At 57.5% G+C, this 20194-nt stretch overlaps 1 protein-coding gene and 1 pseudogene across 2 annotated transcripts; one reads left to right on the forward strand and one right to left on the reverse strand.

Moving 5' to 3' along the window:
• Positions 1-256: 256 nt before the first annotated feature.
• Positions 257-2253, reverse strand: LOC307052559 (proline-rich protein 22-like; annotated as a pseudogene). Its single transcript has 3 exons — positions 1892-2253; positions 1738-1800; positions 257-1299 (listed from the first exon to the last, which is right to left on the reverse strand). The product of its transcript is annotated as a proline-rich protein 22-like (transcript).
• Positions 2254-4125: 1872 nt separating this feature from the next.
• On the forward strand, positions 4126-20171 carry LOC307051114 (cation channel sperm-associated auxiliary subunit delta-like; the record flags this gene model as incomplete). The annotated part of the gene is given in 13 exon segments (XM_079701464.1): positions 4126-4221; positions 5025-5114; positions 5857-5915; positions 6974-7052; positions 7512-7564; positions 10312-10386; positions 11749-11877; positions 13140-13217; positions 13219-13321; positions 15958-16115; positions 17413-17643; positions 19568-19653; positions 19999-20171. Coding segments are annotated over 13 exon segments (1410 nt in total).
• Positions 20172-20194: the final 23 nt, after the last annotated feature.

Here is a 20194-nt window from a genome sequence, read left to right on the forward strand (position 1 = left end):
CCCCACCTCCCAGCAGCACCCCCATCCCTGCCGGGTGACTTGGATTTTCTGGGGCTAGGAGACGAGGGATTGTCCCGAACCCCAAGTCTAGGGCTCCCCGACTCTACTCTGGAAGCCCGGCACCCGGAAGGCGCCGGGGTCCCGAGGGGCCTCGCCACATGGCCCTGGGCCCGCTGGACGACAGGGAGGGCGAGGAGACAGCCCACGGCCCCTGAATGCCACTGACCGGACACTGCGCAAACAGCTCAAATTCGCTTTAATGGGGGGCGGCTCCCAGGTCCTGCCTGGGCCCCAAGGGGCTGGCGCTGGTGGGGACCGCAGTCTGCTTGCCCTTGCTGCCCTGCCTCCCCTTCCTGGCAGTCGGGTTGCCGGCCTTCCTCTTGCCCGAGGGCTTGGCGGTGGGGGGCCCCCCCGGGCGGGGCGGCGGCTCCTAGTCCAGCACCATGAAGTTGTAAAAGTAGTCCATGTCGGACACGGTATCTAGGACCTCGGGCACGCTGTAGTCCGAGGACTGCAGCTCGTCGGGCAGGTGCAGCGAGCGGATGTCGCTGGACGAGTCGTCCTTGCCGCCCCCGCTATCGGGCAGGGCGGGCCCAGGGGGCTTGCACGGGGCCCCAGCGGGCTCAGCGCCACCCGGCAGGCAGTCAAAGAGCTTCCTCGTGTCCTCGAGCATCACCTTCTTGGGCCTCGTGAAGGCCCTGGCCACCTCAGGGGTCCTGGCCTCGCCTGCCCCCAGCGGGACCGCCTTGGGCTTGGTGGGGCCCGGCGGGTACAGCGGGCCGGGCCCGGCGCCGGGGGGCGGCTCCTTGAAGGCGAAGGTCAAGGGCTCGCCGGGCCCATCCAGCCAGCTCAGGCGGCCCTTGAGAGGTCCATAGGCGCCAGGGGGCAGCGTGGCCTCGGCGGGCAGCGTGGTGAGCAGCAGGGGCAACTTGCTCTCCTTGGGGGGCAGCGGGGGCGCCAGGCCTTGCTTGATCAAGGTGGGGGGCAGCTCCGCGAAGGCCGGGGACCCTCTGTCCCCTACGAAGCCCAGGGCCTCGGCCCCGGGTCCCTTGGACTGGAAGCAGGGCATGCGGTACCAGGGCCCCGCGGGGGGCGGCTGGTAGTGGCGGAACAGTGGGGGCAGCGGGGGCGGCACCGGGGCCCTGAGGCAGTGCTGTGCCTCCGGGAAGTAGGTGCCTGGCGAGGCGGGGCCCCCAGCCGCCAGCTTGTACAGGGACGACTGGCCAAAGTCGGTGGCGGCCCACTCGATTCGGTAGACGCGGGGGTCAAAGAAGCAGCCGCAGGGCGCCATCTGGAAACCTGTGGCCAGGGAGGGCGGCCCTGAGAGGGGCAGTTCTGGGACCCGCCTGGGGTGGACGGGGTCCAAACTGTGGGGCACGTCTGGGGCATGGAGAACACGGACCAATTTTGGGGTCCATTTGGGGAACAGGGACATAGGCTTTGCCTTTGGGGCCCTCTCTAGAGGTCAGGGGCCCCAGGCCTTGCTTTGGGGGCCCATCTGGGGGGCTGGGGACACCGGCCTGCCTTTGGGAGACCTGTTTGGGGAACAAGAAACATAGGCTTTGCCTTCAGGGCCCCATCTAGGGGATGAGGGACACAGACCTTGGTCCAGGGGTCTCTTTGGGGGACAGGGATTCGGGCCTTGCCTTCGGAGGAGGGAGCCATCTAGGGTCAAGGGTGGGAGCAAGATGCCCCTGCCCACTCCCCGGTCATCAAAGGTTGGTGGGAGGCCGGTACCTGCTGGAGGAGCTGGAAACACCTCTTTCTCCAGGTTTGGGGGGTGATAGACGTTGGAGGAACCTGTGGACAAAAACAGGCAGCTGGGTGGGGTCCTGAGGCTGGCGGGCAGAGCCCTGGTCCCTGCCCCGATGGGTGCCCCCCACCCTCGTACCCGCAGTGGGAAGAGGCTCTGTGCAGGCGGAAGCAGGCTGGCTGCCGGGCCCTTTGGTGGCGTCCAGGCTCCAGGGACTGAAGCCTTCTTGGGGAGCGGCGGGTGCGTAGAAGGGTTTGGGGTGCTGCATGGGGAGGCGGGGGCCTGGCCAGGCAGGCCAGGAGGGCAGCAGTTGGGAGCACAGGCAGCCCACTCAGAGAGGAGGCTCACTGTCCTGTGTAGTTCTGTTTCTACGGTTACTCCAGGCACAGGCTGTGGCCCGCCCACTGGTCAGGGTTCCGAGTAAGGGGTGGGGGAGGGGCGGGGCAGGCAGGGGCAGATGGGAAACCAAGGCAGCCAGAGATGGGCGTCACAGAGAGCATGGTGGACACTGGGCCCGGTCTGCTGCCTTCCGCCTCCCACCTCTGCCAGCAATGCCTGCCTGACAGCTCCAAGGCCCCTTCCTTCAGGCAGCCCGCCCTGATCCACACCCACACAGGCCAAGGCCCCATCTCATGAGCTATGGTGGCTTGTTTGTGGTCAAGGCCTTTGGGCACCAGCAGTGGCCAGTATGGGGCTGGTGAATGAGTGAGGAAGGAGGGAGCTGCGGGGATGGGGATGGTGGGGGAAAGCTGGGGTGGGGTGGGGGGGTGGGGCAGCATGAGACAGCCTCAGGGTCACAAAAGGGCCTGGGTTTTAAAAGAATAAAATTTATTGCCTTCTCATTCCTTGGGGAGCCCGCTGGGCGCTCAGACACCCCCGCCCGCCCCTGCAGCTACTTGTAGGCGTTGGCCTTGTGCTTGGGCAGGAAGACGACATTGGGCGGCACCGGTCCCAGCAGCATCTCGCTGTGAGGAGGGCGGGAGCAGGGTCAGGCCTGGGGCGGGGTGGCCCCCGGCCCAGCTGGCCCCACACCCACTGGCTCCCTGGTGCACTATCTCCCAGGGCCTCGGCGGTTCCCGGGCACCTGATGCGGATCCAGTCGGCCGCCTTCTGGCTGGCCATGAGCGTCTCCAGGTAGTCGCGGCCCAGGTAGTAGGGCGGCCGCTCGTTGATCCTCTGCGGGAGCCGCTCCAGCAGGCCAACGGGCACGTACCTACAGACGGGGTGGGGGCGGCGGGGACGGGGTTGGGCCGGGCCTCCCCAAGACACCCCGCCCCGCCACCCCAATCCCACCTGCACAGGAAGGAGAGCCACTCAAGGAGGAAGCGGCGTGTCTTCTCCACGCCCTGCGTGTCCGAGCCCCAGCGCTCCAGGCCGTAGTGTGCGAAGTCCCGCAGGATGTCCAGGCGCTCAGACGACGAGATGTCCCAATGCCGCTGCTCCTTGATCTCCGTGAACAGCCACGGCTTGAGCAGGGCGCCGCTGCAGGCGGGCGGTGGTCAGCAGGCCGGTGGCGGAACCCCAGCCCCCAAACCCATGGTCCCCAACCTCCCGGCCATGCTCACACAACCTGCAAAGCCCAAGAGTTCCAAGCCACAACCCTGAGCCCACAGCTACAGAAAGTTCCAGTACCCTTCACCCCGGCCCCATAAGCAGCCACCTCTGACATCTCCCTGCCCGGGGAATAACAGAGCAGGGGGCGGGCTGGCGGGCTGGGGGGCACCGGCGTTGGGCACAAACTCAGACGCGCCCTCACCTTCCCCGAGCTGCAGGCTGGGCGCTCAGGGGTAGCCCTGGCTGGTTCTTTGTATCCCCGCCCCGGGCACACTTACCGGGCGATCATGATCCCAGCGACGCCAGTCTGCATGGCGCGGTTGGCGTCCTCGTACGACAAGATGTCCCCGTTTCCTGAGGGACAGAGACTGGGGCCTCAGGGAGCTGTGTGCAGGCAGGGATGCCGGGGCTTCGGGAGTTCTCCTCAGCCCAGCAGCATTCCCCATCGGGGCACGAGGGGGCCCAGGTGAGGAGTGGGCCCCGGTGCGTGGCCTCTGGTGGCAGGGGACCCACCGAAAAGGGGCATGGGGCTGGCTGCTGTCACGCACCGCTCGATGTAGTGCCAGTCGGCCAGCTTGGTGTAGCGCTGCTCCCGCGAGCGGCCCTGGAGCTGGAGGAGAGGCAGCCAGGTAGGGAGGGAGGGAGGGGCAGGGGGCGGAGAATCAGACAGAGACAGAGAGAGAGAAAGACCCAGAGAGCCCGGGAGAGACAGACTGAGAGAGACAGACAGACACACAGACAGACAGGTGGAGACAGAGATGGAGGGAGAGCCAAAGACCAGGAGGGAGGAGCAGGAAGGGAGGAATGGTTAGAAAGGGATGCGCCTCGGGGGTCCCAACACCCGCTGCGCCCCGAGTGAGTTGGAGTTGACGGCCCTCATGATACCCCGGCCCAACACATCACCAATCCCACTAGTAAGCATGCTTTATCTATTTGACAAGTGTTTCTGATACCTGGCATCCCTAGCATCCCTGGCCTCACATCCTGTGCCCACAATTCCCAGGCTCTGGAAATTCCCTGGCATCCTCCCGGAAGACACACTCACTCAGGAAGCCCCCTAGAAACTCCTCTTCCTCCTCATCAGTGTCCACATGCCTGGCCGTGGCTGTCCATCTGCCAGCCCAGCCTCCTCTCCCACCACCTCTGTGCCGGCTCTCCACCCTTCTTCGGAGCTGCCCCAGAACCTTTCCAAAAATGCCTTTTCCTCCCTCTCAGCTCAGCCAGCGCCGGCTTCCCTCCTGGAAACCCACGTGTCCAAGCCTGGACTCTTGGGTGCAAACAATGAAGCTGAAAACGGGGGTGGGCGGGGTGGGCCAGTGTAAGGATTCAAGGGGATGTCTAGCCAGCTGGGACCAGGGCCCGCGAGGGGGCGCCAGGCTGGCTCTGGCTCTTGCCTTGTGCCCTCTCATCACCCCCCCTTCCCCCACCCCTGCAGGACGGGCCCCTCCGCGCACCAGGGACAGTTCTGCGTCTTGCAGGCTGCAACCCCAGGCTGTCTGCACAACGGGACTCAGAGCCACAGTTAGGGGGTGTGGATGACACGGGGGGCCGTGGGGGGGCGAGTGCATTTGGGGACGGAGCCGGCAGCTGCGTTTGCAGAGCAAGCTGGGTCTTCAGTTTGAAGGGGGACCGGGGTCACCTGTGGGTGCGCCCCCAGCTGCTCCCCGCCGCGCCTGCTGGCGCCTTACAGAGCGTGCATCTCCCATCCCGCCCCCAGGTGATGGTGAGCAACCCCCATTCCCTGGGGCTGCAGGCTGTCATCTACGAGGACGGCTACACCTACGAGGGGAACACCAAGCACAGACTGGTGAGCTCGCCCCTCCCCCCTCCCCTCCCCCTCCCCCCCCAAACCCGGATCAACGGGAGAGGGGCTCGGCCTTGACCGACTGGGCCAGCCAGGTCCAGCCGCCTCAGGGTGTCCCTCGTCGGACCTCCTTCCTGCTTCCCTTCCTTACACACACCCAGATAAGGTGCTGTGGAATGTTGAGGGGACACAGCCCCCGCCCCTCCCCCACCCCAGGCAGGCCGCAGTCCCCCAGAGAGTGAGGGCAGCAGGTGTCACACAGAAGGGTCAAGGAGGATGTGGCGGGGAGCCTGACCCACCCGGGGAGGGCGTGAGACCTGAGTTAGCTGGGTAAACCCAGGCATCAGGAGACAAGCCGGGGCCACCGGGAGGGTCTTGGCCAAATATGGGTCTGGGGGATCCATAGGGCAGAGCCAGGCCTCACAGTCACACCAGGGAGTTGGGACTTGACCCCAGACCACAACAGACTCTTTGGATCAGACCATGTCACATCACAGCTAAGTAGGAGGGGAAACTAAGTCACGCCCCACTGTGGGTCCCCGGGACAAAGGCAGGGAGCTTGGGGGTCATTCCCATGAGCTTCCAGAAGCCTTTCACGGGCTTAGAACCAGAGGCAGGCTGGATGGCTCCCGGGTTCCTCCTCCCAACACCCCCATCCTGCCCTCCGTCTCTCCTGAACCCTGATTGCGGGACCACCCTGGGCTGTTCCACTCTTGTAGTTGCATTTTCTCTTTTGCTTCTGCAGAACATTTCACTGAGGCAGCAGCAGCACTGGGGCAGGGCTGACCCCAACTTCACCTCCAGGTATGTCATCACCCGGATGGTAGTGCTGGGTGGCCCCAGGGTGTCCCCTTAGCAGGAGCCAAGGAATCAGGGCCGACATCCAGACTCCCCCCACTCCAAGGACAGTAAGGCGAGAACCATTAAACTCTTACAGAGAGACAAATACCATATGATATCACTTATTTGTGGAATCTAAACTGTGACACGAATGGACTTATTTATGAAATAGAAACAGACTCAGATATAGAGAACAGACTTGTGGTTGCAAAGGGGAAGGGGGAGGTGGGGGAGGGATGCGTTGGGAGTTTGGGGTTAGCAGGTGCAAACTATTATATATAGGAGAGGTAAACAACAAGGCCCTGCTGTATAGCACAAGAACTAGATTCAATATCCTGTAATAAACCATAATGGAAAAGAATCTGAAAAAGAATATACATACAGGGCTTCCCTGGTGGTGCAGTGGTTAAGAATACGCCTGCCAATGCAGGGGACACGGGTTCAAGCCCTGGTCTGGGAGGATCCCACATGCCGTGGAGCAACAAGGCCCGTGTGCCACAACTACTGAGCCTGCGCGTCAGGAGCCTGTACTCCGCAACAAGAGAGGCCGCGACAGTGAGAGGCCCGCGCACCGCGACGAAGAGTGGCCCCCGCTTGCCACAACTAGAGAAAGCCCTCGCACAGAAACGAAGACCCAACACAGCCAAAAATAAAAATAAATTTAAAAATTAAAAAATTTTAAAAAAAGAACAATGAGAAAACATTGTATGCAGCTAGGTGATAATAAAACGGGCTCAGATGCTCTTTTCAATAAGTAATTATATATAAATTAACAAAACTGACTCAAGAAGAGGAAGAAACTAGAGGGAGGGTGGTGCCACCATGTGTGAGCAGATGTTCTTGGTCAATATTCTGGACAGACTGGATGAACAGATGAATGAATGAATGGAGAAATGGATGGATGGATGGATGGATGGATGGATGGATGGATGGGTGGATGGATGGGTGGATGGATAGATTAATGAATGAGTGGGTTGTCGATGCTTTTTACTGCAATAACACACACTCCCATTGCCTTGCAGCATAAAGAGACCCACAATATCAACCATCACTCTGGACATAGCCAACAAAGAAATTTCATGCTTGGACCTTAAGCCACTGGTACGACCAAAACTTTTGCTGTGCCATACTCTTTGTCCTTAGTGTTAAGACTGATGACAGCAGGCCTTGGCTGGTTTGTCCCCTAGCGGCTGGCTAAGCTCACACTCAGGATCTGGAAACGGAGGTGATTCTGCCCTGGTTGCCAAGGTCACTGCCCCTTCCCCATCGTCTTCCCCCAGGGTTGTGCCTCAGGACACACCAACCTCGGAGCAGGTGTACTAGCTGGGGGTTATCAGAAGGCGGGACCTTAGCGGTGCCCCACAGATCAGGCAGGCTCTTAGGACTTGACTCTGTGAGTCCCAGGCACCTGGACACCGCATTGCGACCCAGGCGCAGGGTTTCTGGTCCCGGCTGCGTCAAGTGCGCCCCCTCGTGGGCTTTCATGGTGCTCTCGCTGACCGGAGTCAGCGTCCACATCCCCGCCTTGTCTCTCCCCCCCACATTCCCCCGCCGCTGCAGACAGCCCTCATTTCAGTCGGTTGTGACCTGGAGAAGAAGATCGTCATTCAGAAGTGAGTATGTCGATATGGGGTGGGGAGGGGAGAAGTGAGGGGTGGCGAGGTGGGGAGTGGGGACTGGATGAGATGGTCACCATTGCTTCAGAACTGCTAAAGTCGGGTGACACTACTCTGTCTGCTTTTGCATACGTTTAACATTTCCATAACGAACAGCTCAATAATTAATCCTAACAGATTAAGTTAGAGTTTACAGTGGGTGGCTGCCCTCTCCCACCACCCCCCCACCGACTTGGTGAAATTTACATGTTCTCCCTGCTCCCTCATCCTTTGCTCATTCCCTTTCTCCCTTTTAGTCCCTGAGTTCCTCATTTTGATGAAAATTGCTCAGAGAGGGCTTCCCTGGTGGTGCAGTGGTTAGGAATCCGCCTGCCAATGCAGGGGACACAGGTTCAAGCCCTGGTCCGGGAAGATCCCACATGCCGCGGAGCAACTCAGCCCATGCGCCATAACTACTGAGCCTGCGCTCTAGAGCCTGCAAGCCACAATTACGGAGCCCGCCTGCCACAACTACTGAGCCCACGCGCCTCGAACCTGTGCCCCGCAACAAGAGAAGCCACCGCACTGAGAAGCCCACGCACCACAAGGAAGAGCAGCCCCCACTCGCCGCAACTAGAGAAAGCCCGTGCACAGCAACGAAGATCCAATGCAGCCAAAAATAAATAAATGAAATAAATAAATTTATAAAACTGCTCAGAATTTTGGGTTTAATCGCCTGCTGAAAATCTGAGGAACTTTGCCTCCAGGATCCATAGTTACTGCAGAGAACGCAGCCATGAGAGACCAAGAAAAAGAAAGGAAGAACCCCTGAAGACTGGCCAAACTGCCCTACGTTTTCCCCTTCGGGCGGTGGGGTGCCAGCAAATGAGCGACAGCCAGTTCTGGGGGAGGCCCAGATTTGTAGCATTTGCCAATTCCCGTGGTGTAAATGCTCCCATGGAGCCTACAGATCACTACCAAAGTGAGTCTCTACTGGCTCATGAAACTCCTGAGGATATAACAGCTGTCTCTCGGAGCTAGTAAGAGCCAGCCTCAGCGCTCCACTGCATGGGGCAATAATAAAGTCAAGTGACGGTTTTACCAGATTTTCCCCCCAAAAGGGAAACGCTTTATTGAGTCAATAAATGATGTTAGCAGTATTTAGAACATATGTGCAGGAAAGTCTTTAAAACAATCTTTTCAAAGCTGCTGCCATGGGCTTCCCTGGTGGCGCAGTGGTTGAGAGTCCGCCTGCCGATGCAGGGGACACAGGTTCATGCCCCGGTCCGGGAAGATCCCACATGCCGTGGAGCGCCTGGGCGCGTGAGCCATGGCCGCTGAGCCTGTGAGTCCGGAGCCTGTGCTCCACAACGGGAGAGGCCACAGCAGTGAGAGGCCTGCGTAACGCAAAGAAAAAAAAAAAAAAAAGCTGCTGCCATAAAGAGAGTGGGAAAGGTATTTGCCACACGTGTAACTAACAAGGGACTTGTATCCAGAATTTATAAAGAATTCCTACGAATCAGAAAAAAAAAAGTATAGAAAAAAATGGGCAAAAGGCTTCAGCAGGCACTCCCAAAAAAGGGGGGGAAAAGGCTGATAAACACAAAAAGGTGTTGAAAAAGTGGTCCATTTCATAGGAAAATGAAAATGAACGCTACGATAGAGACCGATACTCGGCACGAGCATGGCAGAATTGACAAAGCCTGCAAAGTAGTACTATAAGGATGGGAACCCCTCTGGCAGCCTCAGGAACCCCCAGACATTGCCGGTGGGCGTGTACATTTTTCGGCTGCTTTGGAAAGCACTTCTTTCCACCAGCAATTCCACTCATGCACATCTGCACTGATCTAGGTTCCAGAATGTTCTCAGCAGCATTACTCTGAATAGCTCCAAGCTGGAAGCAGGCCAACTGAAATGTCCATCGACAGAAGGATGGGTAAACCAAGTGCAGGGTTTTGGTACAACAGAATGTCACAGCAGCGAAAACGAACGGGGCAGAATTGCCTGGATGGATCGTACAAACGTGGGCATGGAATCAAGAGAATACACAGCATGATTCTAGTCTTAAAAAAAAAAAAAATCCAAAATCAGGGGAACTCCCTGGCAGTCCAGTGGTTAGGACTCTGCACTGCCACTGCAAGGGGCACAGGTTCCATCCCTGGTTGGGGAACTAAGATCCCACAAGCTGGGTGGCACAGAAAAAAAAAATCCAAAATCAGGCAAAAATAAACTACAGTCAGCCCTTGTATCTGCAGGTTCTGCATCCCCGGATTCAACAAGCCAAGGGTGGATCGTGTTTAAGTTCGTGGCTGGTTGAATCTGTGGCTGTGGACCCCGAGGATACAGAGGCCCCACTATGGGACTTGAGCATCCTCGGATTTTGTTATCTACGGCAGATCCTGGACCAATCCCCTGCAGATACCAAGGGAGGACTGCATGTTGCTTAAGAATACATGCACAGATGGTAACAGTACAAAGAAAAACAGGGAAAGGATTGTCTCAAAAGTCAGGACACCCAGCTCCCACATCTCCATGTGTAACGTCATTCTCCAATACAAGGAATTAGGGCTCCTTGGCGAAATGGCTGATTCTAGGCCAGGCAGGGAAGATTTAAGATGAGCCTGGAGCATCTTGGAGAACCAGAAAGTAAGAAAGGGCTCAAAATTCAACCAATGGGGAGATAACATATGTCAAAGGGAACAATTCACAATTCTTTGGTCCCGCATGGGTTCGGGCAGCTTCTCACTATCTTTTGTTGCTCGCAGTGAAATCTCAGCCTGTTACAATGGCGTCCTCGACCCCGTGGCCCTTCAGGACAACTATAGCTACGTCATTGAGAGGTGAACCCCCACACACACACATGACCATTAGGTATGCATGAGCCAAAGGCGAATCAAGAATCATTATTTAAATTTTTATTTATGTATTTGGCCGCACCGCGCCAGCATGAGGAATCTTAGTTCCCCCACCAGGGATTGAAACCCCCTGCAGTGGAAGCTCAGAGTCTTAACCACTGGACCTCCAGGGAAGTCCCAAGAATCATTTTTAAACCGTAATGGAAAAGAAAACAATTTTTTTTTTTGAAGAAAGGAAAAAAAGGATCATTTTAAAATTGATACCGTGCCAATTGATATCCAGCCCACAAGGAATCCGAGGGAGCGAGCAGACAGGTAGGGAAGGTGGCTGGGCCTTCGGGGAATCAGTGTGATGTGGCAGGGCCCCTGGCCCAGGTCTGCCCAGGCTCTGCCACCTTCTGGGCCAGCCTTCAGACCCCTCCCCAGCCTGCCACCAGCTCCTGGAGCCAGGTCCCCTCTTCATCCCAGCTAGCGGAGTTGGCCAGACACTGTCCAGCCAAGGCAGGAGGGGGTGGCCGGCCAAGGTGACCCCCTCTGCAGGGCGGCACAGAGAGCCCCTCCCACACTGGTGCACACCACCAACCCCCTGGCATGGGAAGACACTCGTGGGTCTTCTACGACGTGACCCTCCCCCCTCCAACACAAGCCAAGAGTCCGTCCCCCATCCAGACCCACGGCCGAGACGGAAACCGGTGCTGCTGGACTTGCCAACCAGTGAGGCTGCAGCCAGAGCGCCTGGGGGCATGAGAGTGTGTGAGTCAGGGTCTCCAGAGACAGAGAAGCCACAGGATGTATGTGTGAGACACAGAGACACAGAGGCACAGAGGCACAGAGAGACAGAGACAGAGTGACAGAGACAGAGATTTATTTTAAGGACTTGGTTCCCGGACTGTAGAGGTCTGGTGAGTGCACAGTCTGATGGGGGAGGCTGGGGGCTGGCAGCTCAGGGAAGAGTTGCAGTTCTAGTTCAAGGCCATCTGCAGGCCGACTTCTTTCTTGCTGGGGGAGGCCCATGTTTGTTCTACTCAGGCCTCCAGCTGCACCCACATTAGGGAGAGCACTGCTTTACTGATTTCAATATTAACCTCTGCCCCAAAGAAGAGCCTCACAGAAACACCCAGAATCTCATCTGAACACAGTCGAGGTGCTGGGGCCCAGCTAAGTGGACCCGGAATGTCAACCACCGCAGGGGTCCCAAGGTCATTTCGACCATGACTCTGACTCCCCCGCTCAGACACGCCTCCATGATCGTGACCCCATGTGCAGGGAAGAAGCGGAGCTGTGGGTGGGGGGACGTCCGGGCGCCTGGTGGGAGCTCGCCCGTGTCTGTGTCCTGCTCTCCCACACGGAAGCCTACGACCCCAACTTCCGGGGTCAGAAGGCCACGGAGGACCTGGAGGTGCCTAACCACTACGAGAAGCTGGGCTGCCCCATTCTCGTCTACTACGACACCCCATGGAAGCCGGTGGTGGAGCTGTGAGGACCCACCCCCCAGTCCCCCTCCCCGCCAGCCCCCCGCCGCCCTCACCATCATCACAGGCCCCCAGAGCCCTCTCCACCCCTTTGCTCTGGCCGCATCCTCTCCCTGCCTTTTCCCTCCGTAGCTCTCAGCTCACACGTCCCCTCCCCTTCCCCGTCTTAGCTCGGCGGCCTTAACAAAACACCACAGACTCGGGGGCTTAAACAGCAGACACTGACCTTCTCACAGTCCTAGAGGCCGGAAGTCCAAGTTCAAGGTGTGGGCAGGCTGCTTCCCCCAGGCCTCTCTCCTTGGCCGCAGAGGCTGCCACTTCCCGTGGCATCAGGGCCCACCCTGATGACCTCACTCAACTTTGATTGCCTCGTTGAAGGCCCCACCTCCAAATCCAGTCGCACTGGGTGTTAGGGCTTCACATAGGAATTTGGGGGACACATTTCAGGCCATGCCACTGGCTCTGCCCCCTTCGGTGGATTCTGTCTTCCTTCATTCCGTCCCCATCCCCACGCCGCCCCCGCACACCACTGCACTAAATAGCTGTTGACGGACTGAACGGTGGCAGAAACCACTCACACGTGGCAACACTTAGGTTCATTAGAACGTCACGTGTTAGCTCCTCGTGGCCTCAGTCGCACACCCAGGTGAGACTGTGGGCTGGGCACGCCCCGAACTCAGAGCTGCCACGTGGTGGGGTGCCTGCCGGCCTGGGGTGAGGACCAAGGGAAGGGTCCCATCAGAGGAGGGGTGTAAGCCCCAACCTGGCAGGAGACAAACGTGCATCCAAAAATAAGTTTTGTTTTTCTTTTTTCTGGCCCCCGCGTCTTGTGGGGAACTTAGTTCCCCGTCCAGGGATGGAAGCCGGGTACGCGGCAGTGGAAGCCCGGACCCCTAACCACTGGACCACCAGGGAATTCCCCCCCAAATAAGGATTTAGAACAACCTTAATTCACCGCCCTAAATGTATACCTCTGGAATGTTTGCAGGTGTCAAAAAATAAGCAACCCCCAGTCCCTGACCCCGACCTCGTCAGCGTCCTGTCCAAATAAGCAACCCCGACCCCGTCAGCGTCCTGTCCCCACCTGCCACTGCATATCCGCGTTGTCTGTCCCAGAAGTGTCAGCCTGGTGGGGGGAGAGGGTGGCCCTGCCCTGCTCTGCCACCTCCCACCACCCCCAGATGGTCTCAGAACACGTCAGGGCCCCCAGCCTCCCCCCCCAACGACGGCCCCCCAGCAGCCTTGCCTGTGTATGGTGTGTCCCAGGTGGAGGGAAGGAAAGTTCCAGGAGGTGGTCGAGGCCGAGTACGTCCTGCTGGAGGTGAACGGGCTGTTCACGTACACACGCCCTGACGGCCGACATGGCCCTCTGCAGTTCCCAGCCGCAGAACTGGACCACCATCGCCAAGACGGCCGGCGACAAAGGGCCCTTCGCCTGGGACCGAGAGGTAGGGCCTGCGTTCTGATTATTCCCAAAACAGGTCGCAGAAGGCGACGACTGGTCAGGCCCACTGTGTGTTGGGGGCCGACTCAGTCTGTTCAGGCTGCTGTAAAGATCACCATGGACCCTGCGGCTTGTAACAACAGCATTGGTTTCTCACGGTTCTGGAGGCTGAGTCCAAGATCAAGGCGCCAGCAGATTTGGTGTCTGGCTCCTGGGTGGTGCCTTCTGTGTCCTCACATGGCAGAAGGAGGAGGGAGCACTCCTGGGTCCCTTTATAAGGGCGCCAATCTCCTTCAGGAGGGCTCCACCCCCAGGACCTAATCAGCTCCCAAAGGCCCCGCCTCCTAATACATCACCTTCTGGGGTAGGTTTCAACATATGAATGGGGGGGGCGTGGCAGACATTCAGTCTCTAGATGGGGCGGCAGGGGATGGAAATGTAAGATGCACAAACTCTTTGGGAATCTCTCCCAAGGGAATCGGAGACGATCGGAGGTGTAGGGACGAAGGCGCTCATGGAGCAGACTGCTGATGATGTGCAAACTTCTGGAACCATCCAAATGCCCGTCATTTAAGGGGCTTGATTATATTTACGGTCTGTTCTGCTCAAGGTGAAATTCACATAACCGATAATGAACGATTTTAACGCGTGCAACTCCTACAACTCGGGTATGCGTTTTGTGCATTCGCAATATTACCCAAACACCACCACCCTGACCGTTTCTTTAAAAAGAACAAGCCACACACGGAGCTTTGCTTATTTATTATTTTCTGACTGTGCCGGTGTTTGTATTTGCATTCTTTTTGTTAGCCCTCTCGTTCAAAGTGGCATGCATGCATTTAAGAGATTGTCCCATTACTTTTTTTTCCCATCAGCCCTGGTGGCCGATTTTGTAGAACCCTGAGGGCTTTTCTATCAAGACAGAGCCACAGTGCCTGCATGTCCAGCACAGTCATTGGATGGGCTGGCTGTTAAACAGCCACTGAACTGCTAAAACACTAAAAACCATGAGGTGGAGCTAGCTGTGGCAAATAAATGGTCTTTAGGCAAAGCAGCTGTCTCCATTTTATTTCACATAGTTTATATGCAGTCCAGCTTTTCTTCTTTTACTCCCAAAGGATTTTTTTTTTTTTTTTTTTTTTTTTTTTGCGCTATGGACCCAGCTGCTCTGCGGCATGTGGGATCTTCATGTCCCCTGCACTGGCAGGCGGACTCTCAACCACTGCGCCACCAGGGAAGGCCCCTTCTCTGTATTTTTAAGAGCTCTTTATAGACCCATGAGATTAAGCTTTTATTTGCGATGTAATTTGCTAATAGTTCCCCCAGTTTGCCTCTTTTGTCTTTCGGTTTTTGCTTACTTTGCCATGCAAAATGAGTTCCTTCTATTCTCTTTCTTTATTTTTGGCTGCACCACGGTGCATGCGGGATCTTAGTTCCCCGACCAGGAATCAGCCCCATGCCCCCTGCAGTGGAAGCGTGGATTCTTAACCACTGGACCGCCAGGGAAGTCCCGAGTTCCTTATTTCTCATAACGTTGGACTCACTGCTATTTTTACACTTTTGCTTTGGGAATGTCCATCTCTTCTCTTGTTTACAAGCCTAGCCCCATCCTCCCTTCTGGGTCCACAGGCAAATAGTGCAGAAGATCAGGGTGTAGGCGAGACCCTTAGTATGTGTTTAGCTCAGGGAGCCAGCGTGATGCACCGGTGAAGGGCAAACAGTTGAGTTCAAGGGCATATCCCCCTTTATGTGACACCCCGGGATCTGAAGGCAGGGTGGAGAAGCCACAGCTGCCACCTGGGCACCCACGACTGCTTCCCGAGAAGCCCTGGTGGCTCTGTCTCACTTCCACCGTCAGGTTCCCCAGGTGTGTTAGTCAGCTAGGGCTGTGTAACAAAAGGACCACAAACCAGATGGGTTAAACACCAGAAATTTATCCTCTCCCAGTTCTGGAGGCCAAAAGTCCCAGATCGAGGTGTCGGTAGGGCTGGTTCCTTCTGAGTCCATGAGGGAGAATCTGTCCCAGGCCTCTGGCCTGGTTTCTGGTGATTTGCTGGCCATCTTTGCATTCCTTGGCTTGTAGATGCATCGCCCCAATCGCTTGCTTCATCTTCCCATGGTCTTGTCCCTGTGCGTGTCGTCTCTGGGTCTAAATTTCCCCTTATTCTAAGGACACCAGCCATACTGGATCAGGCCCACTCTAGTGACCTCATGTTCACTTGATTCCCTGTAAAGACCCCATCTCCAAATAAGGTCACCACCTGAGGTCCTGGGGGTTAGGACTCTGACATATGACTTGTGGGAGGGACTCAACTCAGCCCATAACACCAAGAGCACATGCCATCAGCAGCATCTGATTCCTACCAAGACTGACAGCTGCAAGGGACCCTGGTGAGCAGAGCTGTTATGCCTGCAGCCCCCAAAGCTGGGGCAGGCACAGGAGAAGGAAGGTGGGAAGAAGGCTCCACAGTCACCAATCGGCTGGCCTGCCCAGCGGGCACTTGGTCCTGGACTCACACCCCTGGGTGCTGGTGGGTGGTGGCACCGGTGGGGCCGTGTGTGCGGCGGTAGCGCCTGTGGGCTGGCACGGTCCTTCCCGGCCCCCGGGGCCAGCAGGCACGTCTCTGTCCTCCTCCCCAGAATTATGTGAGCTGCCACGACCCTAACAACAATGCACCCTTGAGATGGCCCAAAGTCCCGTATCAGATCTTGGGAGGCCCGACAGAGAACAAGGTCGTTTTCGACCAAAGAAACGGCATCTACATCTTCTTCATTTCCATCGTGGATCCATACTACAGGTGAGTCACCCTGTACCAGGGGCCTCTGGGGGAAGAGCTGGCTCTCTGGGGGCAGGTTGCACACATGAGGGGGACCCACTTTTCTCCCTCCTCTAGGATGACATTTGTTCACTTCCTAAATAAATCCTCATTCAAAGGCCATGCTGGGTGCGGGGGAACAGCAATGACCAGCAGCCCTGTCCCCGCCCTCAGGGACCAGAGTCACCCTCATGCCATGTCTAACGGGTGGGGTGCAGGGGCCGGTGTAGACTGGCTCCCAAACACGGATCATTAGATATCCAGGGATTTTGCAAGCCGGTTGGCTTCCCGCTGGCAGCCGGAGTACTGACACCACGGAAAGGAAACTGACACTCATTACAGGCCAGCCCAACCCTGCCCCAGGAGCTGGCTGTTAATACTCGCCACCCACTGTGCTGGTTCAGATCATTAACATCTCCCACTGGGAGGGGGAACATGGGCGGCATTATTCCCTGCTCCCCCATCACCTATCCCTTCCACACGGACACAAAGTCCACCCCAAAAGCACGGGGAGACCCTGCCTTCCCTAAAGGCCCCAGACCCTGGACCAGCTCTGGGATGCCACTGGCAGAAGGCACCAGGGTGGGGATGCCCAGGGGAGAGAGGCGTCTGCCTGCAAGGCTCATCCCCTGCCCTCCCTGCACCTTGCCTCCAGCAGAGCCCCCAGCGACTTCCCCCCCTTACCTGGGTGTCCTTCCCTCCATCCTGCCATCCCCACCTGCTCGCAGCCACCTGAGGGACGCTTGTGGCCCCGCTCAAGCCCCCCACTCCGCGTCCACTGTGATGAGAGCTTTGTTGGTCTCTTCTGCCCGCCCCCCACACTGAGCCTGGGCATGGAGGCGGGGGGGAATCCCTTGTCTCCAGAGCAGGGGACCACAGGGGTCCTGGGGAAAAATACGATCTCTGCGAAAATATGTAAGATGTTACGGAAAAACCCAAACGAACTTTTTGGCCAACACAATACAGAGACGACCACAGATTTATAGAGGATAGAAGTTAAGTGGATATAAATGGAACTCAGTGCCCGGCGTCAATGCTCCAGGCCCAGCTCTTGTCCCCGTGAGTTTTAAAACGTTTGCCGGGGGAATTCCCTGGCGGTCCAGTGGTTAGGCTCTGCGCTTTCACTGCCGAGGACCTGGGTTCGATCCTCGGTCGGGGAACTAAGATACTGCAAGCTGAGCAGCGTGGCCAAAAAATAAAAAAAAACCAGTTTGCTAGGGTGAAGGGTGAGGCCCCCAAAGGCGGTGCCCCACGGCCTCTCCCTGCCCGCCCCTCGCAGCTACTGTCACCTGGAGACCACCTTCAGCGTCTACGTCTACGGGGCCTTCCCACTGCCCATCTTCCCGCCTGAGATCACCATCGTCCTGCTCACGGGGGCCACCCTGCTGTCTGTATGGCTGGCCTACATGATCCCCGAGCTGCTGCACACTGAGCAGGGCCTCAGGGTCAAGGGCTTCTGGGTCAGTCTGCGCAGGAGATGCAGGAAGTCTCGTGCGTGTGTCTGGGCCAGGTGCTGAGCACGCCCTGGGGTTGGAGGTGGGGTGGCAGGGAGGGGGCAGAGTTGTCTTGAAATAAAGCGTTTGGTAAGAGAGCCGGCAGCAGTGGGTGTCACTCATGTTTTGTGGGGTTTCTACACCCACCTGCCTCCCTCAACATTCTGGCACCACAGTCCCTTTGAACTACGGCACCTACGTGGGTTGTCAACAGTGAGAAGGTGGGCGGCCCAAGTCCCAGCGAACAGGAGCTTTTGGTGAAACGAGCCGGCACGGGCATGTGGTGAGATCATCAACCGGCAAGTCCCAGAGATGCATCGGACACTTGACGTGTTCTGTTAGAGAAACGTGAGACCCAAGGAAAAGGGCGGGGGCTGCAGAAGACGGGGACGGGGCGTGGGTCCACCTCTGTTGATAAGCCCTGACATATACGCAGACCAACATGCTTACGTGTGTTTCGTGATGTCCATGAACAAAACTTGGAAGCATAGCACATATTTCACACGTACCTGTGTTATGCATACATATGTATACAGATGATGTGCACACATGCATGTGTATACGTATGTGCAGAGGTATGTATACATACATGTATATAACACGTAGGTACATAAGGCATACACATACACGCGTGTGTAGATATTGTGCATGTATGTGCCTGTGTGTATACATGTACATGCATATTGCCTATGTGTGGATGATGTGTACATACATCTACACGTGTATTCATATGTCTATAATACACGTTCACGTACGTGTGTAGGCATGTGTGGGTGATGTGTATGTCACACGCGAGCACTTGTATAATGTGAACACACGTGTGCGCATGTATATATGCATAAGCTCATCACGCACGTGTGTAGATAACATGCATGCTCACACGTGTACATGCACGTATGCATGTGTACAGATGCATGCATCTGTACGTGTACACACCTGTGTATGCACATGTGAATACACATATAGGTGTGCATACAATGTACACATACGTGTATATGCATGTCTGATCAGTCTATCCATCCGTTCAGAGCTTCCCTCTCCCACACTTCATTCAAACCCCAGGTGGCACGGGACAGTTGTCTCATTCTAGTGAAAACTTTCTCAATGACTTTTCTGATCACTCTGAGGTTAAAAGAACACATCCAACGGTCATTTAAACTGCGCGACACAGGGAATTCCCTGGAGGTCCCGTGGTAGGACTCTGTGCTTTCACTGCTGGGGCCTGGGTTCAATCCCTGGTCGGGAAGTACGATCCCGCAAGTGGCTCGGCCAGAAGAAAAAAAAAAATTGCCCAGTACGCTCTCCACCCAGTCGTTAAAAACCTCCACTCCCACACCCACTGCAGTGGGCAGTCACCACACCCCCACCTCCGGGGGCTGCCTGGTCCACCTTCCACGCCTCTCTGGAGGGGACGGGTTAGGCTGCCAGGTGATCCTCATTTCACAACCCTTGGCCCGCATTAATCTTAAAGAAAATCAAGCCCATCCTGTCACATCTGCCTCATTTGCCAGGGCCTTCCCTTCTTGGGGGCACTTCGTATTTGTCTCAAAAATACCCCTAACACGGCTGCAGGCACAGCAGGCTGAGAGGGAAGCGGGGGAAGGGAGCTCCTGGCTCCTCCAGGCCCGCATCCTGTTCACAACACAGACAGGCGGTGATCCCGGTACAGCCCAGACTGGCTGGCCACCTCTGTCTCCCTGAGCCCTGGAACCCGTAGGCTCGAGGCATGGTGCCAGCAGCCAAGACCCCCTGCCCACACGCAGCCACCTCCTGGATCCTAGTCAAGCGCCCTGGGTTCCCCAGCAGACACCAGCAGGGAAGGTCCCCGAGACCCAGCCCAGGGCCTGGGGCAGGAGGGCCCTTCCTCTGGCAGGGGAGGGGAGCTCCATCTCTCCTTACCTCCTTAGGTGTCACTGGGAAACCAACTCACCCCCTTCACAGTCGCCTGGAGTATTTCAGGGGAGGGTGTGGCCGGCGGCTGCCCCGGGCTCTCCAGAAGCAAAAGGCAGACGAGAGCCTGGCCCAGGGTACAGGGGGGAGGGAGCGCCGTGGACTGGAGAGGGAAGGAGCGGAGGCAGGAGGGAACAGGTGTGAGCACTGAAGCTCCAAAACCACTGCAAGCCCACCCCGTGCCTGCCCCCTGGGAAGCAGAACCCAGGTGTGGCTGGGCCCTGAGGAAGAGATGCAGGGGCCTGGCTGGATGCCCATCCTGGGACAGGCACACCCACCCTGGCCTCTGGCCCCCAGCTGGGCTGCAGGTGCACTCTGCATGCCCGTCTGGGTCACCTGTGTGCCAGGTGGACACCGTCTCCCACATGCCTGCCCTGCCCCCACTCTCAGACCTCCACCCAGCACTTGCCTCTGCACCCCAGGCCCCCCAGCTCTCCGCGTGAACACGAGCGGGGGCGTTCCCATTCACCATCGGGGACACCGGCCCCTCCACCTGGGCCGAGGCCGAGCCCAGCCCGCAGGCCTCTCCCCAGGCCCCACCCCGCTTGCTGCTGTGTCTCCAGGCAAGTTCCTGCCCATCTCTGGGCAGACCTGACTTTCCCCATCAAACATGGAGGT

This window comes from Hyperoodon ampullatus (genome assembly GCF_949752795.1).
Source record: "Hyperoodon ampullatus genome assembly, chromosome: 4".
NCBI classification, from domain to species: domain Eukaryota; kingdom Metazoa; phylum Chordata; class Mammalia; order Artiodactyla; family Ziphiidae; genus Hyperoodon; species Hyperoodon ampullatus.